Source organism: Macrosteles quadrilineatus, unplaced genomic scaffold (genome assembly GCF_028750875.1).
Source record: "Macrosteles quadrilineatus isolate MER2022 unplaced genomic scaffold, UCM_ALF_1.0 Scaffold_9__3_contigs__length_116548681, whole genome shotgun sequence".
In the NCBI taxonomy this organism is placed as follows: Eukaryota; Metazoa; Arthropoda; class Insecta; order Hemiptera; family Cicadellidae; genus Macrosteles; species Macrosteles quadrilineatus.
Genome location: NW_026542602.1, coordinates 108,857,205 through 108,884,817, shown reverse-complemented (window position 1 = coordinate 108,884,817; position 27,613 = coordinate 108,857,205). Strand labels below are relative to the sequence as shown.

Genomic DNA, 27,613 nt, shown 5'->3' with positions numbered 1-27,613 from the left:
AATAAGGCCTACATTAAACACTACCACAGAATAATGTCAACACAACCAAAAACCAAATACAACATTAAATGAAAATGCATTGAATTGAGGTGCATCTATGTGATTTTGCAATAACAAAATCAATACTGTACATCACTGTTTCTCTAACTACAAAAAACCAATCTAAAAATATGTAAAAATACAATTTTTACTACAAGAGCACAATCAAACAATTCGATAATTCTGTGTTAATCTAATACTGGGAATAATTCCTGAAAACTTAAACCATAGGATTTTTTAAGCCTGATACTTTTTTCTTTACCTGCAACAAAACCAACAGTCTACCACTTTAGGCCAAGTTTTCTACGTAATAGTGACTAACATAAGAAAGAGCGTTTCTCAAAATAGTACTTCCAATCTCAAGCGACCTCTAAGAAATTACCCTTCTCAACATTCTCAATTCATCGGTTACTCCGACCGATTCAGATGTCCATTTACAATCGTGTTCTTCGTCACGGTCATCAAGTTCCAGATACAAATAGACACTCCAAAACTTTGTATCCCGAAACAGTCCCCAATTAGGACCGGAAACTAGGCGACAAGATACTCCCTATCTGATGTTCGTCGGCGACCTGGTGTTTTAGCGGCCGCTCCACCCACACTCATGGGTTTACAACCTCCGTACCATGAATGGGCCACTCCCACTCCCTCGCCACTACCCGGCAAAATACTACACGTACACTATGAATGAGTCCCCCACACCCCTAGAACACATTTCCTTGAAGGTCTACTACGCAGGACGCAGGACATTTATGACGATAGCTCACACTTGTTGAATATCTGTAGTAGAGTCAATAAAAGTTTAAAATACCTGTCTTATTCTTTTGGAAACCCATGAATCCATAGTTCAGTTGCTGCTTATAACTTGCTTAATAATTTGTATGTACATACTCGTTACGAAACCCAAGTGTGTATTTTTATGACATCCCGGTTTTGCTGCGACGTTTCTGATTGGATTTCATTTAAATTAATAATAAAAATAACGCTGTTTTATGTGTGCTCTGCACTTGCAGTTGATCACATCATTATAAACTTGCACGACTTTTATATATTTTTTTCTTCAAGAGCCAGGTTCAAATACAAACAATCACCACTGACAATTTGCCAAATGAGAATTCCATAATAATTATGGAATTTATTATCCATTGATTTCTCCACCTATCAAGTAAAAAAAAACATATCTCTAAGCAAAGGAGAGTTGTCTCTGTATTGGAGATCACCCTCCAAAAACCACACTATATAATTAATTATTCCCTACTTTTCTATTTGTATTTGTGGACATTCCTCAGTAAAGCAAGAAGGGTTGGACCGTTGGAGTGGTTTTCACCGGAAGTGGAGGCTTCCATAGAAAGGCAGCTTGGTTGAATCTCAGTGTACGAGCTTTCTCGTTCTAGTCCTAGGTCTCCATTCACGGCGAGCCGCTTCCATTCATCTGTGCGGCTGCGACTCATTGAACATTTATCTAACTATTACGAAGCGCGTACGTGAACCAACGTAAATAATTACAAGTCTGAAATGCGACGCCACCCTTTAGTTGTTAAATTTAGTTTCATTTAAATGTAATGTAACATAATTAGATCGATGTAATTTTTAAACCATTATGACCATAAACCATACTTTCTTCCTTTCTGAAACCACCCTTACATCTGTCAACTCTCTGATGAAAACTTGCGATTTGCTGTGATTCATACAAATGTATCATGTATCACTCCGATCTAAACAATCACAGAAGGATGCTGAACGCAAGAATAGTGCTCTGGTAACCCAACAGAGAGCATAGCATTTCTATTCTATGCCCTCTGGTAACCAACGACGAGGACACCCATCGCAATCCTAATTTTGGATGCTCCAAGAGTATAAGTATAACGATTATTTGTACAGTATGCACAATATATTTCATTGATCATTAGACTTGAAATAACTAGACCTGGCTTAAGAAACAGATGGTCTTAGCCAGTATCAAAGTTCCACTGCTTTCTAAACTCTTTTCATCCTAAGGGAAAATACGCACAATTGTATTCCCGTCTCAATTAGTAAAAACATACCTTTACAAATTCATTACGAACCTCAAATTGTCAACAATTATAAAATCATTGCTTATGCAATGGGACTTGACACATAAATCACCGTAGACCATTTTCGATGTTCAAGAGCGTCAGACTCGCAGACTGTGGTCATACGTCAGACGTCGATCTCAAGTACAGGACCGAGGCCCACTGGACCGCGCTAAGCAACAGCATTCCTATTAAACCGGCGGCCGTTCGCTTCACTTCCGGTTGTTAATTCGCCTCATTTCCGCTATAATCTATCATCAGGTGCCGCTGAGATAAAGATGGCGAGTTGCGCGATCGCCATTGTAACTTACTGCCAAGGCCTGCTCGACTTTGCTTAACTTTGTAGTGCAATAAATCGTTTCACCCGCGCATGCTGGTTCTTTGCTCTGCCTGATTGTTGTACAGTGGTGGTGTCTTCAACTTAACTACCCGTTACCACATTCATATACCAACTGTGCTATAATGAAATAATTGGGGGCAAGCTAGCGGGGACTGGTGTGGTGACTGCAGTGACGTGTACTGTGCACCCAAAAAACTACCACTGAGCTAACGTGTTCTGTTTATCTGACTCTGTTCCTATTTATCTATAATCAGTCCCATTTATATTTTATTAGCGTAAACCTAACGGGGCTTGCTAAAATCGTGCTAAAAGATAACTTGCGACGATTTTCTAGTAATGACACTGCAATATGAAACCTTCCAAACCAACTAAAACTGTGATATCTCCGTTGCAACGTATCCCCCTAGATGTGCTGTCATGCATCACACAACACTATCTAATAGGGCCAGCGGAATTTATTGGCATAAGCCTGCAACAACAATGAAACATAATTTTTCCTGTCACTGAGTGATTTTTGAAACCAACGTTCATATTGCAAGTATCACGTCAGAGCGCTGCAGAACTCTCTCTTTATGCCCGAGTGTTTCAGGGAAATTTACTCTTCGAACTATGAACGTAACTACATTGCTATGGAAATAGTCTTTCGTTCCAACATAACTAAACCCATGGTGTAACCCGCCCAAGGTCGCCTCAAACGACGACGACGACGACGACGACGACGATGATGATTACGATGATTCCACAGAGCTAACATAATGTAGGATACAGGATACATAATCGCAACTGCGACGAGTCGTCACTAGAATCTATTCACACGCGTATTTGTCACATAGCCCGGGCTTACAGTTTCGTCCCCGCTCATCCAGAGTTATTACTTAATTCTCAATAAACATCAGGTCATTGGGCCTCGGCCCGCGAGGAGATGCCCGGGAAACAACGGCAGGAATGCGGGTTCAAAGGTCACACCAGGCATTCCTCACATTTCGATATACCACCTCCCCCCCTTACAGCATCTCATGGCCGCTGCTCGATTCGATGTTATCGCTTCTCAGAAGGATCGATTCGCGGCCAACTAAATACCCTGGTTTATTAGTCAGCTGGGCATCAGCGTAAAACTGCTAATTTGTGGTCCTCTCAGGGCTGCGATCCCACCGGAGGAATGTTAAAGGATCGAAAGATACTTTTAGAAATAAACAAATCGACCATTTTTAAAGTTGTTTGATTCTCTGTAGGTACAGATATTCAAAGATGCATATACCCAGATGTGATATCGGCTCGAAGGACCAAAAAGGTTTATGCTGGAAGTCAAAATACAATTACACATACAATTTGGAGGGAATAAAATTGTTTTTGTAAAGAATAAATAGTTCAAGAAGAAATCAACACATTACATAGATAAAGAGAATCAATTAATATAGGGAGTTAATGAGTATACAAAAAATTATGTACACATGATACAACTAGAGGTCGTGTCGTGTTATAACATTTGAACATCAATTGAAATAGTATACTGTATATTCATAAATCATTCTTGTGCGTATTTAACTCATAAATTCGATATCCGGTTCGAAGGACCAAAACTTTACAGTGTGCTAGAGATAAAAATCTACGTAGGCCCTAGTCCTAGTCATAACATGAAAACACAAAAACTATACAAAAACATTTGTTATAAATAATATTATGGAACATAGTACTGTAATAGCCTATAATAAATACCCCCGCCACAGCAAACCTGCAGACTAAGCGAATTTCCATGTGCCTGACTGGATTTCTACCATAGATTAAACATACTCCCTTTTTCTACTAAAATATTCCCTGAAAACTGTCATATTTATTTCATATTTAGATAACATTTATCTTAATGAGTACCTAGGTTTGCTGCTACAGGGAAGGTATTGAGGTGTGTTGTGTTATTGAAATGTTGATGGTTTAGTTTGAAATAAACAAAATTGCCAAATTTGATTAATACTTATCCATAAATAAGCTAAATACAACAGTTTATTTATTCTCCATAAGAATAACAAGGGAATTTTTTATTTAAAATTTTGTTTTCAATTATCTCCGTAACCGTTAGGCATACAACAACATTTCAATATACAAAACTATTTCTTTATTTAAGCTCTACAAAATGGTCTGGAAAGAAATTGTGAAATTTAATGTTTTTAGAGTCTAAAATGGGAAAACCCGATTTTTACCCAATAAAACCCCCCATAAACCCCCGTTCACATAGTCCGATCATGCTGGTTCGCGAACTCGTTCGAATAAACGTAGGTTTACACGTTTGTACCAAATTTCATCAAAATCGGATCAATTTTGCTCGAGTTATAGCGCCAAACGGACAAACATATATATGAATTTGAACGGGACCGCAAAACGAAAAAGTAAATCGGTCCCGGGTCGAGTTCTTACCATGAGACCTACGGTAATAGCTTATTCCCTATATGGGAAATTCGCTAAAACCTAACATATTATTGCAATACATAAATAGAACATCAATTAGTTATACAATCAGCACAAAAATGCAATTATAAAACTCGAAATCATGTCGTGCTATTGGGTTTTGCACAATTTCATAAATCACCATCATAAAATATTTGCTTTGAATTTGAATTTAACCGACGAGCAGCTATTCCGTTTTAAATCATTCTCTAGTGGTTATTAACATGATATATTAGAGTATTTTTTCTAAATACTCAAAAGTTAAATATTTTTTCAGAGAAATTAGCATTAAGATGTGAGTCACTGTGTGCCAAAAAGAGTGTAAGGGGTTAATGGTTTGTTTGACGATTAGTCAAAGCGTCAGGATTAAAAACTGGACGCTCGAGTTCAAACTTATAGACTTTAATCTTTAGATGACACAATGCACAATAACGCGTGACTCATGTCGTTGTGCAGTACTTCGAAGCAAATCTGTTTGCCTTGATTTTGAGTTGAAATGTTTGGTTGTTAGCTTTATAAAAAATAAAATATTTATTATCGGAATGTACAAACATCTCTTTAAAACTGCTGGTAAATAAAATACCCCCGCCACAGCAAACCTGCATACTAAGCGAATTTCCATTATTGCCTGAATGTATTTTCAATTAAATATATTTCAATAACATTAGGTTTAACGAGTACCTAGGTTTGCTGTTACAGGGAGAGTAATAAACTGTGTTTTTTTTTAATAAAATATCAATAGCTTAGTATAAAATATACAATTTAGAAAAGTATATATCCATAAACGAGCCAACTACAACGGTTTACTTATTCTCCATAAGAAAAACGTGGGAATTAAATTTTTTTTAGTTTCCTCCGTAACCAATAACAAAAACACTTCAATGTACTAAATTATTTGTTTTTTCAAGCCCTTCAACATGGTTTGGAAATAAATAGGGAACATTTATGTTTTGAGGGTAAAAAATGAGAACACCCAATTTTTAACTCATGAATTCTCCCATCAAACTCCGATCCCATGGTCCGATCCATGATCGGATGGGGAACGGATGGTGTTTTTGGCCTCTGGAGACGAAAAAGTAAAGCGATCCCGGGTCCAGGTCTTACCACGAGACCTATGGTAATAGCTTATTCCCTATATGGGAAATTCACTAAAAATATTCATTACTCAATTTTCATGTATCGTAAAACATGTTCGCCACTATCCATATTTTTATTCAACATGCGTAGATTTACATTAGGCTGTGGTCAATAAAAACCATGTCACCTTACGCATATTCTTGCGGGAGCTCCATGTACTGTATATGAATTAACAACATGAGGTTAATTCATAAAAAAATACATTCATTCTTAAAAAATAGCGGTTTCTTCAGTCAAGTGCATTTTTCCCTTAATGTTATAAGATTAATATATTTTTTCTTTTAATTAATTTCTAATTATGACTATTTTTTAATCGGCCTACTAAATCTGTACATTGCTCAATATATATTTCACAAATACATAAAGAATATTGTAATCCGTGTACCGAGTATTGTTTAACAGTTGCCCGATGATATGTTATCAGTTTTTATATGTTCACAGTCCTTATTCTTGTGTGACACTTGACGGTGTGTTTATCTTTGGTAAATAGTAACATAAAAATGTTATACCAAATATCTTGCTCAATATGTATTTACAGTTAAGTATCAACCATTACACAAGACAAAACTAATTATCATCGCCAATTTATTATTTGATCTTCCGGACTAGATTAATGACTGCAAGTATTTCAATTCTCGTTATCCTAATGAATCATTACAATAGCTTTTAGCAATAATATTTTCTTCATACAACTTTTCTCATTAGGCCTACTGTACACTATTAACTAATCAATCTACTAAATATACACAAACTATAATCTATTAGGCTATACAAAAATGAAGATAATAATTAGGATGTTAATGTCCTTCCTCCAAATAAGGATGCAAGGCTGGGAACTGTTCAGGTAATGATTTAGTTTTTAGGCCATACATTAACGTTGTGGCAGTATGGCATTGGCGATTGGCGGGATTTGAATCAGAGATCTTGGCAACTAGACCAGCTCAATTCCATATGATTATTACTTTATAATTATTTGACAAAAGTCAATCACTACCTACATCGCCTACATCTAAACAATAATTTTTTTATTGTTTATTGTTTACAAAATTAGAACAGTTTTATAGAATTTTCAAAACAACACAAATCACCCAACAAGTTTGTAAAAATACAATAATTACTCCCAAAACTGTAATTTGACAAAACACATCTCCCGTACAATGTAAGATAGGGAGGGGTGGGAGGGGCAGGTGCCCCCTCCGTTCATTCATAAGACGCAGCGTTCTCGGCCGTCGTCAGTGCCAGTGTGACCGGTGCAAGTGCGAGACCTCAACGCGCGGTAAGACCGACTGCTTCTTTGTGGCGTGCGTCACGTATACGGACAAAAACTATGGGAATATGATGTGGTCTACGGTGCTAGTGATCGTGGCGGGTCTGCTGGAGACCTCGTCGTCTCGTCTACCACTGATAGTGTTCCAACAACACCACCTATACCACAGACTAGAGGACGTGCTGGAGGAGTTCACGTTGCAGACGACAGTGTCGCCGGAGTACCTGGCGTACAAGACGGAGGACAGGGGCGACTACAGGCCGCTCAGGGTGCTCTACCAAGTGGGGGTGAGTACGAGAAACACTTAAATGTTTAAATTGTAAATAAAAGTATAGGGAAAACTTGACATGTTGAAAGTAGAAATAAGCCAGATGCAAAGTGTTATACTGGGGCCATGTTAGTATACAATGTTAACAGGGTTTCAATATTGTATAGGATGAACTATAAGAATAAACTGGAATAGGTTGAATATACAGACTAGCTGCCAACTGTCCGGAGAATACGCGGGCTGTACACTACTACACTACGTGAAGAAAATTAGGTTTGGGTAGGCAATAGTGTAGGTGCCACGGTAGAGGAGAAATGTAGTGATAATGCAAGGGGAAAACTGATTGGTAAAGGAATACGTAAGTCTATGTTGGGCAACTTTTTGCCATATTAGTATCCATAATGGCAGGGTTTGAATATTCTGCACGACTATGTTTGATAGGAAAATATAGTAAATTAGATGGGAAGGTTATACAGATGGACTACTAAATATCGGTGAAGTGTTTTGAACGGCAAAAGTATAGGTGCTCTTTTACAGGGGAGACCTTGATTAGCCAAGAGTACAGGACTAAGGGTCTCCGGGAAAAACTTTAAATGTTGAAAGTAGGCCTACTGTACGAGTTAAAGCTGTAAAAGAATAATTTACCGGTGATAACTTATGTTTAGATCCAATGTAGATAGTATTTTAATATTCTTCAGGAATACAATGTTTCGAGGATAAGAGTACGCACAACAGGCAGGATCCTGTCCACGGTAAAACGCGAGTCTATGCAGGTAGAGTACTAAAGATCGGTAAAGTGTAGGTGCTACAGTACATAGTATATTATTACAATATTAACCCTACATCGGTATCTGTAGGCAAGCATGTTTCTTTAAAACTTTTTTTCTCAGCTCGTGTGCATCGCAGAGAAAATCTATGCATACTGTTGGAAAGATATTTTCCTGTAGATGTGCAGAATCCCTTTATAAATTAAAATAGGCTCAAAATAAACACAAAAAATGAATTTAAAATTCTGAAAAAATTAACATGGATCTTATGGGTTGCCATGCTGGTGACAAAATAAGAACAAAATATAAACAGAAAATCAAAACAAATTCAAGAAACTCCAATCACATGTTTTATTCACAGTGTGGGGTGAAAATAGAGAAGGCTGCACATTACATATTTTTTGTCGAGTTTCGATTACTGGACGACCTCAAGTACTATAGTATTACACATCTACCATAGCCATAATGTTATACCACTTCACCTAAACAATAGAAAAAAATAAATTATAAAAAATATCACAAATTATTCATGAAATTAAAAACACAAATATGTAAACAATCCTAATTTGACAGTTCTAATTGCGTATCACAGTTTTTTGTTGCTGTTTAGTTCAAATTAGCTGTTTTCATAAATGCAAAAAAATAATAGTGCTACAAGCAACATGTGCAATACAAGTTGTTGTATTTATCGTAGCTGGATTTAGTGTGTTTTGGTAAATCTTATAACTTTTAAAACTTTTGCATATCATTGAACCAACGTTTTCAGTTGAAACAGCTGCTTTAATTCCCTTTAAATTTGAATACTCATAAGGTTAACATGGGAAACTACAGAGCTACTAAGGCCGAGCCCGAAAGGATTTTTGAGATAAGAATATGCTATACGTTTAAGAGTTTCACTGTATTATGCCTATTTAGCGGGGGCACGCGCAGATAGGGGTGCTAAACTGGCATAGAAAAGGAAATAATTTATAATACTTTTCAAAAATGTCATGTTTTTAAACGTACTAAAAAGTATAAAATAATTTATAAATATTTTCAGAGAATAAATAATTGTACGATTTCAAACGAAAAACGTGGGGCGCATGCTAATTTAAATTAACTTCACCTATTGAACATGATCTATTGCATAGGGATATATACAGGTGAGGGATAGGTTCACTAGATAGTTTATACATTATTTTGACACTCACTGATAGAATAATGCATTTAATTGTCAACAAATAACATGGCGTATTGAAAGTGTCACAAATGGCAGTTAAAAATCTGTTTGTAAACAAAAAACAAACTTTTTAGTGATGTTTTCCTCGGCGCTCGCCTAGAAGATAGGTGTTGTTTTCCTAGTTTCGAAGGACCAAAGTCAAGTATCTAGGACGTATTAGTCATTGTCAATAATCCGAGATCCACGGGGTGGATACAGTGACATCGTCCGTGTCCACGTGTTGTCAACATCGTCCGTGTCCACGTGTTGTCAACATCACCGTGTCCACGTGTTGTCATCGTCACCGTGTGTCATAAACAACGAGCTACGTGTCATGTGTCAAGGTTACAGCGACAAAGACAAAATACGTCTTATCTATTCGTTTCCATTTCTATCAATGATTCATTAATGTTTTGCTAGTACCTCGACTATTTTATTAGTCTTCCTTATGAATGTTATTTGTGTTCGATAAAAATATAAATACAACTAAGCATTGGATAGTTGTGTTATTTTACTAACATGAAAACAAAAGTAATAATATCTATTTGATCGAGATTCTTTACTTAACCGAACTGTTAGTGTTATGTGCATTTCACGAGAGTAGGACAATATAATTTCTCGTGCCAGTAGATATTTTGTAATTTTTACTAGAAAAGGAACTTTACATTGAGATCGAATTTAGTAACATTGGCTTATTGAATTTTTAAATTTGGAATTACAAAGAACACGATAATATTTTAATATTTTGTGTCGATTTAGGATTAGTTTTAAAGCCAAAATGAAATAGTATAATCTTTTATTACATACATTAATTAATGTACAATAGATGGTACATTAAACCACTGGATCGACCATTCGTTTTGGTTATAGTATTGAAACATACGAGTTAACGCCAAAGAACTTGCATGACCAAACAAGCACGGTGAAAATTGAATTTCGACATAAAAACTACAATAAAAATCACGTTACGACTTGTACTAGATCAAACAAAAACCTGCATGGAATATTTGGGATAACGCGTTCAAACTTGTTTAACCATAGGTCTGTGGTACAACATTGCTAAATAACCATATTTATTTGATTTAAAAACGAATGTTTAGAATTGGTCAGGTTGCTTTATTTATTTTTGTTTTAAATTGTTAGGGATTGTGAATTATGAAGTCTAATAACAATCTGAAGACATAGTTATATGTCCAAGAACAGGACAGTTATTTCATAACAAAGATATTGACTGTTAATTGATTTCGATTAGACTCTCCAGCCATCCTTGGATAAATAAATCAACGGTACATGGCATCTCTACTTAATATTGTAGTAATACTATTACCTAACCAATATTTGGGGTTTGGTAAAAAATTGTTTTTGTCAGCTGTTCTTTGTACAGTACAGTAGTTTTTAGTAGTTTTTTCTCACAAAATAGGCTTCTAGGTTTCTCTACATAACATTAATTCATGAGTTTCCTTTTAACAGTTTTTGTGTACAGGAGGCTGCCCTCTATAGTACCCATTGTTGGCTATTTTCTAACAGATGTTTGAAATGATATATTTTCGGCTTTTTAATCTCATAACAGACGAATAACTCTTAAATCCGTTTACATTAAGAAAAGCTTGACCTGCAAAATATATCAATCAATATTGTTGATTAGAAAGTTCAAGAAGACTATAGAATCATCGTAACGCTAATAAGAATATTGTGCATGAAAACATGTTGACTCATGTTCAATGTGTTAAAATTGGTCCAACCTACAATAAATGTAACGCTTTCCTGTAGTTCATGTCACGTTTCTTGACTTTATGTCCGATCCGATCATTAAAATTTCAAATATTCAAAATTACTACACTACTCTGAAAACTCAGAAAGGGTTTTACTACTGTATTCTCAGAAAGGGTTACGTCACCTTGACTCTACTGACTATTTCGTGCTAATTCTTTGGCAACAAGTTTTCCACTACAGTAGTTGCTCTAAATTAGAGAGGAGGAAATTTTGGTTTCCACAAAAAATCATCAACTAGTTGCTCAAATTTGAGTTGTAAGCTTTTGGTTCTCAACTTTGGTGTAAACGCGCCTTAAATAATTTAATGTTTCTTGATTTTTTTAAATTTTATGTTTTAATACAGTCTCTGAACCCATAAAATCCATTTTAGGAATCATAAAAGATAATATACTATGATCGACAAAATGGTTTTGCGGTAAAAAGAAATAAAAATCCCCCTCCGCAGCTGCAGCAAACCTGCAGAATAAGAGAGATTCCATTTGCCTAATTAAATTTGCATTAAAATTAACTACAATTACGTTTAATAAAGTTTGCTGCTACTGGATTTGCGTATAGTTTTTTAAATTCTGGATTTGAACTATTTATAGGTCTACAGTTAAACAAATCATACTGTATATGTATATACATATAAACTAGAATGGATTGTCTTTTTGGCCTATAAGACATCAAGATGAAAAAAAGTAAATCGATCCTGGGCTAGGTATTACTATGAGACCTACGGTAATAGCTTATTCCCCTGTTGGAAATTCGGTAAAATACGCAGATGTACTATCAAAATATCCCCATTTTTACCGACTTCCCCAATTTAACTTGTCTAAAATACAATTGATATTAACTCCTAGCTCCTCGCCTACAGATATCCTAGTCCTAGGCGAATGTCGGCCACAGGGCAGTGCCTGTAATAAACAACATGGCCGCGGCCTTAGTGGGCGCAGGACACCAAGGACGCTGGACGCGGGATTTAGCGAGATCCTTCCGCTACGCTTCCTACAGCCACAGCGTAGCGTAGACACGACACACGAAGAGCGTAAATACGCACGCTGATGGCAACACGTGTACAGCGTAGAAATCCGCACTGAATGCTATGTGATGAGGCGAACCAGTAAAGTTATAGTTTGTCAGGTTGTTCGTTGGAAGTAGGATTTCAGTCCAAGACCAAAGTTGAGTTGACATGGGGTCCGAAGAATTATAAATACTTATAATAGGGACTAGGGTTCTGACTTATAAATAGGCTACTGAAAACACGTATATTGAGATTGAAAAATACTACTACTTTGTGTTCAGCACAAATTAAAGATAGTTAATTATGCTAAGGATCACATCACAAAATGTTTACCCAGCTAAATTTTCCCTTTGGAACCATGGCTTAATTGACCAAGAAGCTTAATTGGGTACAAAGACTAAAACTCACTAAATAACAAAAATATACATTACAATCAAAATATTTTATTGAGCTAGTCAAGTCACTACTTATTAAATAACTTCTCTCCAGCCATAATGTCTAAACATTGAATCATTAAATAATATATTTAGCCTTATTTAAATTTGAACCAATCGAAATTAAGTTGGGAGAATGAACATATTTGTCTTAAGCTGACTTTCGCGCTATAATTAATCTTGATTTCCCACTCTAATCCTCTGGGAAGTCAGTAACTTAATCCGACTACATTTTCAAAACCATCCAGTTTGACAAATGCAGTATTTCAATGTCGCTATTACAATATACCTAACAGCGATTCAACTGCAAATATTCCAAAAGCCTCAATCTCAACACATTTTCGTTGATCAACACCAAAATTGAGAATCACATATCGAAATCCGAAGATGAAATTTCCCAGTGGTAAAATATATTCTTTAGTTGAAAAAATCAAGAAGAAAATCGCAATTACGACGATGAGATTCAGCCAGCTGCGTATGTCGGAATGCGCCGAAGGACGCCGGGTGGCGCCTAACCTTCACTTTTTCCTGGCTTAAGTCCACAGTGGCGACTCCCAGGTGTCACTTTCAACCGTGGCGCCGGCGCTGAGGTCTTCGGGCCATCCGGGAGGAGTGGTCGTAGAAGCTGGGACTTTCGAGGCTCTTGCAATTGACCTAGATCCTGGGCAACTTGGCTATCTAAATGGATTTGTTTCTTTTGGTGTTTTTAAATATTTGGAAGTCGACTAAAACTTTTAACATTTGTTAACGCGTTGATCTTTCGTTTGAGTCACGCGCTACCACTGGCTAAACCAGGAACCAGTTACGCACACGCAGTCTTTGCTTTGGATGGCCCTCAAGTGAAATTGTGCTAAAATTAACCTGAGAGTCACACTGCAGTCTACTGTATTATCTCTCGCTTATAATTTATATCACAATGATGTAAATGGAGTCTTGGTCTTGTACAACTTTAATTGCTCCATATGTTCCCGCACAAATACTACCGATTACATTTTTCATGCTCCCTAGTATGGTTAGAAAAGCGAGCAGGATCTCCTATTAGGCAACCAAGAGCAATATTGATCAAAAAGGTTTGACGAAATACTTCTTGTAGCCTCCGTTAATTCCGAGCACATAACGACGAATGAAAATCGCTTTTTTCCAAGAAGTGTGCTGGATAATGTTTGCCACCATGATTGTCCAAACCTCCACATATCCTGATCCTCTACGTCCTCGACCTCCTACGGGCGGAGCCCCTGGCCGCCGGATCCGGAAGTAACGGCGAACGGACAACGTCGTCCGGATACCGTTAGCTATTGCACTCTAGGATGTCGCAAACTACCAAAGTTATGCATTAACTTGAAGGAAATCCGCCGACATCGATTCACGGGCGAGGGAGAGCCGCGGAGAGATTGACCACGTTACTCAAAAATAAGAATTTTTCAGTAATATACTATGTTAATTACTTGTTTACTTGTCAAATCTCAATGTGAAACGTTTTGTAACTCGAACGCAAATGGTTTGATCGCTTGTCCATCGTTTACAGGTTTCACTACTGTGATGCTACTTACATAATAAACTTCCAAATGCGATTAATAATAAGGAAATGGCTATTCGAAATGGTTACCAAACGGTTAGTCTTGAGAGAGGAACCAAATCTGCCCCAAACTATAAACAAATTAATTTTAGATTCCGAAATTTACTTAAATTGCGTTGAGCTAAATACAATAAAAGTGGGTTGAATATGCTGAATGTTCACTAAGCTACTAAGATAAGAAACTGTGATCTCCAACTTCTCGTCTTAAAGTAGCCAATAGCATAACAGCATCCAAACATCAAGCATGATGCAAGTTTATAGTTATATAATCACAATCTAGGAAAAAACTGTACTTCCTCGCAGTGCGCTTTTATCATATACAAACAAATGTTGTTGTTGTCAACCGAATCAATACATTACAAATTAATTTAATATTAGCTCATTTTATCAGGGTATATACAGTTACAGTTAATAATAATATTTGATTTGCAATCAAAAGGTATTCCATAAAAGAATTAATCTATAATGAAATTATGGCGGAGACATATTGTTCGCGAATTTAAAAGTTATTTGCGTAATAAACACCACAGTCACAGGAGTAAAGCATTGATATTGATATAACAGAAAAGATGTCTACTTATTTATGTATTTTCCCCAAACTCTATGAAATAATAAACCTGTGACACGTACGGGAAAATAACGGATTTGCTTATATATAAGTAGAACTTTCTTTAGAAAAGGTGCTTACATAGTTAGTTACGCGGTTGCTTGTAAAATGCAAACGCGTAACTATGTAAGCACCTTTTCTAAAGAGAGTTCTACTTATATACAAGCAAATCCGTTATTTTCCCCTACTAACGTCTAAGAATCCAAAAGAATTAGTATAGTAACGGTGATCCATTTTAAACAGTCATTTCTCAGCTGCTACTTCACTTAGACAGTTGATTTTGCAACAATTAGAAGCCCAGCTGATAGCATTTTAGTTGAATTAAATCGAGCAGTGGGCTGTTTAACACTGGGGTTTCGCTGTCAAAGAGTTTTTTTTCTAAATTACGAGTCCATGATTATTACGCAACGGTTAATTCGCAATAACCTCCACATTCATCGTAATGATCCAGTTCCTCATGCAATAACCATATAAAGGTGTGTGAACAATTTAAGAAATATTTTGTAAATATTTCTTTGAGTTTTAATTAACCGTAATTGTTATTTTACACAGCGTTGTTATATTTATTACTTCACACCCACAAACAAACATTGTATAGATTTCACACATTATTTTTTTTTATGCCACCAGCATTAGAAAAGTTAAATAGTTTGAACAACTTATAATCACATGAAACGCTATTAATCCTTAACCATTCGAAGCAAAAATCGTCTCAAAATCGCCGATGATGTCACATAACAAAATATGAGCAGTTATTGTGGACCACCCATTATAGTGTAAACATGAAGAATACTTAATCGTAGTATTGTATAATCAACTTGTGCCGTAATCATTCATTCAATTAGTGGAATTTTCCAGCAGCTCTATCCCACCAAGATCACGTCTTCTCCTAAGTTGGACAAGTCAACTATCACTGCAAACTGCACTGTTGTCGTCAAGATGAATGGACGATAAAACAACAATACTGCCTACTTATACTTCCTTACTTAGTACAGTATAGTCATATAATAGTATATGTTGCAAAACTAGACAATCGAAGCCTATCACAATGATTTCTGACGGTGTCAAGGGAAAATATTTGAATAATGGAAAACAGAATATAAAGGAGCGATACTAACCCTTAATGTGAGATGTAAATGGTAAATTCGACGTTTTATAGTTACGCACAAGAGTATTGTAGTGGCGTACGTAGGTCGAATTTGTTAATTGACTAAGCGTTTTAAATATTTTGGATCATAGATACAATTTTGTTCTATATATAAAAACATTCTTTCCTAGATAACTTAAAGTTTAACATTATCTTCAACTGTGGCTGTTTTGTAAACAGCTGTATGAGTCACTATCACACTGCAAAAATGATCGAAATATCATCCTGTAAACACAACTTATACAACATAAAGTTAAACGATTTGTCTGATTTGATCAGTAGTTATTCAAGTATCGAAGTAGGTACATATTTCATTCTTATACATTTTGATTAGATAATAGCATAACATAAAGTTGCATCAAAATTCACATAAAATAAACAAAGATTTTCTAGGAAGATTCCCTGAAGTAAGAAACTCAGATACTGTCTTTGAATCCGATCTAATCAGTATAATGAGATTACGAAAACTTACTGATTTCACTTCGTAAAAGGCGTTAAACAAAACTTGACAAATTTTGCATCAGGTGGCGACCACGCAGAACGCACCCGCCTTCCAGCACGGCTGTAGTTTGCGCGGGAACGCTCATGCCCATTCACCGGCGTTCTATTTATACGGCGGCCGAGCCTCAATGAACTTGTGCCCATTGAGTGAGGGAGAGAGAGAGAGCGAGCGAGAGAGAGAGACCTATCAATGAATTGAAAGTAACTGGTCGCTCGGCCTCGCCCGGTTTGGCGGGAAGTTAAGTCCGCGCGGTCCAGCGTTGAGCGTTCCACCTTCAACACCGGCGAGATTGACCGTTTCGCAACCGCCGTTCCCTCTGTCGAGTGTAGTGTAGGTGGAGGTAACTATTGGATGTTGTAACGCGAGGACCACGAGCAACGCCAACACATACACCCTACACCTGCTGAACTGACCTTCCAACAACCTACAACCACAACCAGTGGGCTCACTCCTCACTTGCGACACAGCGACACACCGCACGAGCCTGACGAGCAACACGAGTTACCATAAATCAGCTGTATAGTACATTGACATCCGATCACACCTCGAGAGCCTGGAGTAAGCAGGTTCTTTAAATAAACTACAGAAACATTCATAGGGTGTGCCAGATGTAGTAAACACGAATAGAAGTAGGCTGAAGAAACAGGTGGAGCGACTTCCTGAATTGGCCTAATCGTTTCTTTCTCTTGAGATTTAACAACAACATTGTGACGTCAACTTAAGCTATCACCCAACAGTTACGAAATGTAAAATCACCTGCAACCCAAGTATAGTAATGTAATAATTTTTTTTTCATTTAATAAAAACTTGTGAACGTGAAACATTATGAGATAAAGTTAAACACATTGTGCGTTTAAAATCTCTCCTCTGAATTGCATTAATTATCATTAAAATAAACTCAGTCGATCCGGTATTGTGTCTGCATTTAACTTAACCCACATGAATGGACTAACACGCATATTGTAGCAAAGCTTATGAAAAAAAAAAACAAAGCAATAAACTATACATTGCGAAAACGCAAGAGAGTAAATTAATAAATAATAGATAAGTGATGACCATTCCAACTTTACAAAATCTAATGATTCTATCCCATCGAAGTAGCTTTACTCATAAGACCAAACCTATATTTCTCGCTCAACAGATTCGAATACGTTAAAAATTCTTTACTCGTAATCATTTGAAAACCTCCGAACCCTACAATAATAAAACTGTTCAAAGCGTGTTCCAAACAACGATACAGTTAACTCGTACATAATTCAAACTGTCCCATGTTATATCACATCCCAAATTAAATGTGTCTGAAATCCCACAACAAATTGTCGAAGTACAGATCAGCGCATGGACGGGATGAATGGTCTGACGCAACCACGCCGCTGCGCAAGCGCTGCGCACTGAATGGTCAGCCGCGCCGGCGCAGGTGTGCGTACACTCGCCTCCACACAATGTAGACCTCGCGCACCAGACTGTACACGAGATCTTCCGTGTTGTCACTCCTCTCACCGGTCCATCTTGAGTGAGGAAAATCAGAGTGGAATAAAATGTCGAGGATAAATAAATTTGTTTGTCAACATGTTTTCGTCGTAAATTGTGCTACGAAGGTTTCAACATCTCCATAATAAAGGAGTATCTTAACATCTTTAACAGTCAATTAAACGTTTACCTGTACGATTATTAAGATCAACTGCTTAGTTGCGGTTTTGCGATCTATGTGAGCTATATTTCATCTTTCGGAGTACATTTGCAACATCTTAATTTTCAGTGGTACCGGTTACATAAGTTTGGCAAGACGACTTGTACAGTACTACTCTATAAAACCTCCACCCTATGAAATAGAATCTTTTGCACTATTAGAGATGAAGATTTTTAAGAAGTTCATAATCCGTTGAAAATGTGGGTTAATCAAATAATACTTCTCCGATTTTTTTATTCTTAAACACGTGTAATGTATTTCGAACACATTTTCACAGCCGTTACCAAGATTAAAAATATCCGACCAAGCGATAACACTATCGCAAAAAACTCCAACGAATCGTTTGAAATTAATTTGTATGAAATCGTGCACAAATTTAACCCTATTTAAAACAAGAATCAGCCAACCCTTAAAGTAAATTATGGTCTTGAACATACTTGAGTATCTAAGTAATTATTAATAAAAGTTAGTCTATACTTAAAGTAAAAGTATAATACAGCAGATCCACTTACACAAAGATTCACGGGAGTCACATAAAACGACCTCAAACATATAATAGGTACAATAAGATCTCAGGCAGTCTTAGAATACTTTTTTGAGCTAAAACAGCTTCTACGGGCCCCGCTATCCCGGCCCACGACACGAACCCGCTCCTCATAATTAAATTTGGTACCAGGACCCAACTCACAACTATTACATATAGTTTCCGGCAGCCCCCCCCCCCCCCACAGACACAAACATAAACCTGTCAGATATCGCGTTAACACTGATGAGAAATTCGTCTTGCCGTATGCTTTCATTTTTTTATCCCCGATTTTAGAAATTACTTTTCCAAATTGACTTTCTTCAACGGAAGTAACATGCGGACGATTTTACACTTTATGAGGGAATCTGTATTAGATAAATAATTCAATGGCCCTTTCAAAATATGGTTACTCACGCTATTTTAAAAACAACAGTAAACCTTCTAACTATAACATATTGTATTCCTAGATCTAAAACTAGGCTAGCCTGAATCAAGAACTAAATAAATCCCCACTGAGAAAGTAGAAAGTTAAACATATGCATTGTTTCCTAAGATTAGCTGCTTTAAAATGCAAAACTCAACTCAGCTAAGTACTCCACAGCTAATCACATCGTAAAATGGGAAACCTACCTAGCAGATTATGTATTTCAAACCCAACTTAATTTGAACACCAAGTTATTACATTTTGGAAAATCAAATCAAACGAACGAAACACTTTTTAGTTTTCATCAACTACCGCTAAACCAAGATCATCGAAAAAATAGAATAGGTAGGAGTCCTAATCACAAACACATCTAGACTTGCGCATGAAATACAAACACTATACAGTATACACACAAAAATCTAAAAACAATCTTTTCGAACAAAAAATAAATCATCATCAATCATCAATTCAAAATTATTCAAATTTATTGAAAACATGGACGCGTTATCTACGAGACCACTCTTGTAACCGATCCCCGAGATAAGTAGTAGTAACATGACTCTTGTGGTGCACCCCCTCCCCTGGGAGTACGCAGGTGTGCTGCAGTGTGGATGACGACACCGATCTTGCCAAACATTCACGACGTTGTTGTACCAAGACACTCAAGATCAGCTGCACCCATGCGGGACTTGGTATTGAGTGTCAACAGTGCACTTAGTTAATAATAGCTGCGGAGATAGTGATCTGATCGGGGAAACTATCGACCTATATCACTTATACAAGAAAAGATAATACGTTCTAAAATAACCATTTGTACTTGTTTTATAGTTGTTTCACTATTCGTCTTCAGATGCGCGGTGAAATTGAGTTATTATACTCTGTGTTTAACCTTAACTTGAGGACGGTGTAACTTTTATGTAACTTTTCAAATTTTTATAAATATTCCCAATTTTTACCCAATTATTTAATTTTCTACTGAAGGACATAATGCTTAAGTTAAACTTTTAACACTAGCTATGACAAGGAGAAAACCAACTGGGCAGTCGAATTAGATAGATAGTGAAAAGTGACAGGAAAAGTCCTCTGGCCTAATCCCGTCTTACATAAAGTAGTGAAGCTGTGCCCCAAGCTCCCCCAGACCGCGTCGTATTAATACACGAGTGTATTGTATGTCTTTAATTAATGCCATTTGTTTGAGTCCAAAACCATGACAAAATGAAAAAGTTTAAATTAATGATGAGTAAATCAGTAATTTCTCCTGACCTTGATAGAATTTCCCTCTATCTTTTACAAGATTCCCTGTTCATGCTTTGGCTACAATTGTTCTCCCTAATTTCTTTCCACCAATCACTGTTTGTAATGTTAAGTAAACAGATTGCACTTGATAATCTAATTTCCACACTCACATGTACATTTATATCTCTCATATTGATCAAATTTGAATTTCACATATTTTTCCACAGTTTTCCATTCACCCTATGACTTAAATCAATCTCTTCCCTTCCTTTGTACCACCAGCTGTTAGTCGCTTTAAGTAAACAAACTGTAGACGTCAATATACAGGAGATTTCCTCAATCCACAATCTACATGTAATCCAACAGTCCAATGCCCCGGATGTCGCCGTCGCCGCTTTGCCTCCACCGCCACATACCTCCCGGGTTTACGGCCATTTCACAAATAGTTACCGGCCGCGATTCTCTTTTTCCCTCACATATAATTGTGCTATTCGTTTCATTCTGCCGTAGCAATGCGACAGACATTTCTATCCAGCGAGCCCCGTCGGGTCGTCGCCTCGGCCAATCTATCGCGGACAAAGTTGTTCGGAGAACCCGCTTGTTGCGTGCTAACATTAGATGTTTTTTCTAAAATCAATTATTTATCTTCGGATTCCTTGAGTAAAATCATTAAGAAGCTGTAAAAGACGTAAGCGTCATTGAATCGGCCATTCTTGTCATTTAATTGATGAACATCTTGTTGCAAAACTTCATTATCAAGACGAGCGCCATATTGATCCTTGAAGTTTGACTTTGAAGTATTAACTTGATTACTGAGCTTTTCATGAATAATCCTTGAGAAACTTGCCGGTGCCACCAAATAGGTTTAATGTAAATTTTCCACCCTCTCTATTGAAATAAATAATCTTGACTCTTACTAAACGAATATTGTAGTGTGTTGGCATCGTTATTCAGTTGTAGCTCAAAGAGGTAATACTAAAAAAGAGCATTGGCAATAAAGAGGATAAAATCTCAATCCAACCTGTACAATTTTATTTACTACACAAACAAATCTAATACAGTACTTATATCGATGTTATAGGAATCAGAAGAGGAACTACCAGTGTGCAGGCCGTGGTCTGTTTGCAGCAAAGTAGACATGTACGAATCACCCTGGATAGAGAGACAATGCAGGTGTCCAGGCTCCACCAAGTGTTCCTCTAGTCTGTCGTCCAACGACGGACACACACTCTCTGACAAGACAAGGCAGCTCAAGGTAAGACGAGATACAGTATACGTACACGTAGCTCTGTAGAGATGCATGTGTCCAAGACAAGACATGCCTAAAGTATAGGGCCTGATGTTGAAATTTCCGGAATGCTATCCGTCGAATGACGATGACGCAGCTAGCAGTGTCTGTAGCTGAAGGTGATGCGAGGAGATTGATGACCCCCACAAAAGTGTTTTGGCCCGGACATCTGTCGACTCAATGGGGTTGCTTTTTCTACAATGACGCCCCTTAACACCAGCATTGTCCAGGTCGAGTGGTTTGGTCTCGAACTGTTCTGAGGCGACCCCAACAAAAGCTGAGATGCCATTGATCCTCTCGAGATGTCATGGATAGATCAGCGCATAAAGATAAGATGCAATGATTCGAGTCTTCCGTTGGCTGTATTTTTTATATGTTGGACCTCGATAGACTGATCTAAACGAGGTTTAGGCGTGTATTGAATCCTATTGGTGTATTGAATCTTATTCGGCCCAAACAAGACTTGTTCGTATGGACGATTTGTATATTCAGTCAGACGAAGAAGAATCAGTTCATTCAATGATTAATGCGTTCTTTTGCTTATAATTATTTTTATTAAATTAACCTCAAAGAAGAGCGGCAAATATACGACAACAATTCAAGTTTTAGGGCTATCGGACGCCTGTCGATCTAATAGTGACACGTCCCTAAAATGTTGCATCGTTTTGTTTCGGAATAACAGAAAATTGATTACTATATTGTAGGTATAGTTGTACCCGTATCTTCCAAGTGGTTCTTTTGACCATTGAAATCACGGTCAAACATTATCACTTAATCAAAAACAACCATCTTTATATATTTTATAGATAAATAATCAAAACAATTTAAAAATAATGTAGCCTATCACATTTACATCCCATATAAATGAACAGTTGCAGCATGTCAGTATAAACCTTTTTTTGGAGGTTTTAGAAAAAATAGAATACACGTTTATCAACAGACAAACCTGGTGGATGAAATAGATCTTTGATAAAACATACTAATGAATAGATTGAAACCCCCATGAAGGAACTCCCTAAACAATTTTAAAATCTTAAAAAACTTTCGATTCTAACCTAACCAATTAAATGGTCAATTATTGTGTTGATCTTTTAATAAACACAGTATTAACAGAGTGTTTTTACAAGGTACGGCTACTGACAATCTTGCCTACAAAAAAAATCAGTTTTCAAATTTAAAAAAATATTGTTTGACCAAGTCAACTCAATTCAATGTAAACTTAATCAATAACAAATAAGAATTCACACAAAGAAAGTAAAACTAGGAGATTTTGTATTTAACGAACGCCTTCAGAAGGTGCGTAGCAAACCACTTCACGTGTAAGACTGCGGGCTTCTGTCCGTGGTTTGACGGAACAATCGAAGTAAATAATAAAACGGAACCTGTAATCTATAGGAGTTCTTTATACCACTGGTGTATAATCAAGGTTTATACATAAATACGCTGATATCCGCTGTAAAAAATCACACTTAACACGGAATAATAAATAACCTGCCTATTTAAAACCACTATTTACAAAGGAATACTAATAGTTTCACTATTATGGCCGCTGATACAACATTTAACAAAACAAATATATTGAAAAAATCACAATATTAATACTAGCATGTTGTCCACAGCTGTGTGAGCCAGTCAAGAAGCTGCCCAAGTGTCGCTACTTCCGTGACGTCACGTGGACGCTGACGTCGGGACCAGACAACGTGACGTCACAGCTGGTACATTGCCACTGCCCTAGGGGCGCGGTGGCGTACCTCATCAAACAACAAGCCTTCAAGGGAAGGGACGGTCAGATAGGCTACCAGTACAGCTTCGCGTGCAGCCCTCAGAGTGTAAGTGTTAACAATTCAAATATTATTCGGTAATAAACTACATATTGCTTTTGAGGAGAAAGATCTATCGATTCTTAGCTAAGAGTCTAAAGAGGTTGAGCCTTTGACTATAGATATAACTAGCTTTTCCATATTGTAGCTGCACATTGTAGCCAGTATAATAATTGAATACATTAGTGTTGAATTCAATTAAACTGATTTATACGCGAATACGATAACTGTCAAATGGCACTAAACTGTAAGGACAGCCTATTATAAACTGTATATTATTTTCTATCACATAATGTATCACTTTCAAAACTATGACACTGTGATACAAAAACTAAGCATATTAATAGCATCACACTCAGTTATGTTTTGAATGTTTTTATTCATCCCACTTGTTTCACAGTGTTTACTTATGCATCGTACTTGCTTATCAGCTTTTGCTACGCAGTGTTACGTCTCTGACATATTCATTCCACTTTTTACTTGTTTACCCAGCTTGCTAGACAATTTTTATTTCATTTCTCTACTCTGACATCTTTCACTTGTTCCACAGCGTTAACTTATTTATCTTTATCCCTGTTGCAGAGGCTACGCTGCCAACGCAAAGAGCCTTGTCGTCTGTTCACGGTACGCAAGAGGCTGGAACTGCTGGACGAAGTCAACACCAACACCCTATGTCAGTGTCCTCACAACCACTACTGTCCGACCCATCACACGGACCCCGGCACAGTCCAGGGGAAGAGCTACGTGGAGGAGAACATCAGGACTTACTCCGGATACTGCTTCCCCAAGTAGTCAACTACAGTGCGTTCTGTTATACAAACGATGTCCCGCGATGGAACTTTTGATGGGTTAAACTCAAGTAAAGTCTAAGAGTGGATGTTTCTTTTACTGTGTTATAAAACGATTTTAAACTCAAAATTAACCGTATAAAATTATTGAACTTAAAAACATTGAAAGGGGTTACTATAAAGCTATTATTTATGTAAATTCACGAAAGCACATAGTGAGTCAGTTATTTGTTTATTTTTTTGAGTAAAAAGTTGTACAACGACATATAACAGACATTCAAATATAAACAAGGTTAATGATTATATATAAACAAATTTGTTGTTAATGGTCATTTTGAATAATGAAAATATTAATCTTCGCAAGTTAATATTAAATTTACAAGACATACTTTATCACAAACAATTAGGAATATGTGATTTTAACTGAAACTACGGGAATGGTAACTACTAAACAATTGTATTAATCTTATTAGATGGTTGAAGTTTATTTATTAAAAGACATACAAAATTCACACTACTTTTTAGTATTTTAATATAAATCAAAGAATCAGTTCATAAAAAATTATAAACAAAACATTATTTCAAAGAATTATTAAAAGGAAAAAGAAAATCACAATGAAATAAGTATAGTAAATAACCAGTATTTGGAAAATATATTAATTTTGTTCTATGAGCCACAAAAAAATATAGCTTTTCTATTGCGTTTAAAATTGATTTCTTTGTAAATATTTGGGAAAAAATCTAATGTAACTACTGAAAAAACTGTGTTTATATAAATTAAACAATTCAACAATTCGAATTATTGAACTTATAAACATTGTTTGCAACAATAACTTAGAATACCGTACATAACATTTTACCGAATGTATAAATGGGATTTTACGTACAAACATTTACAATGTGTTGAACATAGTTATAAGTTACTAGAATAAGAGTTATTATTTATTTCAAAGTTTTATTTTTTGTAGATAGCGTTTTGTAAAGTTGTGTAACTAATATAAAATTATGATATATTGTTACGATTTAAATATTTTAGAAGAACTATTCGGTAAACTGTATTATTGTTAGCTGTACAGTGTAGATATGAACCTATGTAAAGTTCAATGGATAGAGTCCAAAGTATTGCAGACTAGTTCTAGTATAATTAATTGTACTTGATCTGTTGATTGCTTTATTAGCTCGTATAGGTGTAGATAGTTGGTTAGTCGAGGCTTTTTGTACCTGATATAGAGGCTATTGTTGAAGTGTAAGTTGTATGAAAGAGCTTGAAACTTATCTACTTCTTTTGGAACTCAATAATGGAGTGTTTACAAAGTATCTAGTGTAAACTGAAAACAGGTTCTTGAAAATCTGTTATGTATAGCACTACGATCGTTATAAAATCAATTATTAATTATATGTGGGTTTATTTTAAGATGAATTTAAACTTTACAGTGTCTTAAATTACCAAAGACAACAATAAATCAAAAAATAAACTTCCGACATCAATATTCAAAAGTGGTACCCACTTTTGAGACAAATCATTTATAGTTTACTAGCACATTACTAATTAATGAGAGAATTCTCTTTTTTTTACCAGCCAAGAAATTGTAAAATCAAAATCCAATCTGTTAGACAATGAAACAAATCTTGAAACACCTTGCTTGGTTATTTAATTACAAGATATCTTAGAAAAACTGTATGAATGGACCTAATTCATTGTAGAAGTAGATAAGTTTTGAGAAAGCAAGCAGAGCTTTGCCCTTGTACAAAATCAAACGCCAAGTCACTACAGAGAAGTGGCGGAGCAAACTATGTTATGTTATTAGTCCCCAGTGTATTATAACTGTGAAATAAACTTTTATTTAATTACAACTGCCTATTTTTCATTCAAACCTTGTCCTGATCATTCCAATTAGTATTAGTACAAGTAATTAAATGAAACTTAATGGAAATTGCCTAAAATACAAATGGCGATGTTTGGACCAGAGAGCACAGAATAGAAAGTATACGATATACGTAGCCCCCCTATTTCTATTCTGTGCTCTCTGGTTTGGACTAACAAGTCGATTCTCTGGGTTCTCCGGAATCGATTCAGACGATTTTATGGGAAGTCGAATGGCTATAGTGTTCGCCTTCAAATCTGAGGCTCACTAGTTCAATTCCAGGCTATATCGATCAAGGGTATAGTTGTTATTCGTCATTGGGATGTTAATGATGATAGGATGACAAGAGGTAGTAATAAGAACAGGGTTTGGACTAACTTAAAAAAAACTAAAAAAATTACGTTTATAGATTTTCTCTTTGTTTATAAAAGTTAAAAATAACGTATAATGTACATCACTCACTAAAAAAACACAATGTAATCAAATGCATAATCCACCAATGACTAGACACATCAGCTCCAGACACTCACTGATCCCAGCTCCTCAAACTGACTATTGTATGTGCAGTAGATGTAATCAGGAAGACACTTCCACGATCTAATTGGAGATATGATTAATAATTCACAATATAGGCCTACTTGTTTTTGTAGATAAAACCACCTCTCTTTCACTTTTAGGTTTATACTTTACACATACCAATACTTAAGCTAAATAAATTGGAGAAAAGACAAATAAGTTCAAATTAACGACACAATCATGTGACGGTTCTTACAAAGACAACTACAATTTAAATTATATTGTTTACGTCCTAAAATAATTAAAAATATAAAGGAATTCAGTAAGAATAAATAGCCAAACCAAGCCAAAGTTTATAGATAACAAATGTCTATTCTAGTTCAATTTCCTTTAGAGTTCTAAATAACATTGTTCAATAACTTTACAAACATCAGAAAAAGTGAATAATGGGTAATCTATATAAATGTTCCATTATAACTACTACAATTACATATATATTAATATAGGTATAAAAAGTATGATTGTGATTAGGGATACTACTATATAAATAATCGAAAACATTAAAAAAACATTAGTACCCTTTTAAATTCATTTGAATTTAAATGAATTTAAAAGGGTACTAATGTTTTTATAATGTTTTCGACTATTAATATAGGTAGACAAGGGTATTAAGATCAAAATTACCTCTTCCAAATCACAGATTAGAGCCAAAGATAATTCTTCATCAAGATGTAGCAGATCAAATGTAGACGAAAAGAATCAATCAAAAATCTTATTATGATAAGACGACTAAACAAGAAACAGTATATAAAGAAAAGGATCCCATTTATGTACGAAATGTTCGGACCAAGCACTGGGAGCCAGCTATCATAGTAAAAGTTGGTAAAACTCCAAGAGCATACGTAGGGC

The 27,613-nt window shown here is 36.0% G+C and overlaps 2 protein-coding genes across 3 annotated transcripts in view; one reads left to right on the top strand and one right to left on the bottom strand.

Annotated features, from left to right (window-relative positions):
• LOC129002427 (elongation factor-like GTPase 1) overlaps window positions 1–27,613 on the bottom strand; it is a 159,950-nt gene that overhangs the window by 18,414 nt on the left and 113,923 nt on the right. The window lies entirely within an intron of this gene.
• LOC129002429 (protein giant-lens-like) lies at window positions 7,258–26,177 on the top strand. Its single transcript, XM_054430223.1, has 4 exons — window positions 7,258–7,563; window positions 21,509–21,682; window positions 23,335–23,544; window positions 24,118–26,177. The coding sequence occupies exons 1-4, from the start codon at window positions 7,345–7,347 to the stop codon at window positions 24,325–24,327; spliced, it is 813 nt and encodes a 270-aa protein (XP_054286198.1). The 5' UTR covers window positions 7,258–7,344; the 3' UTR covers window positions 24,328–26,177.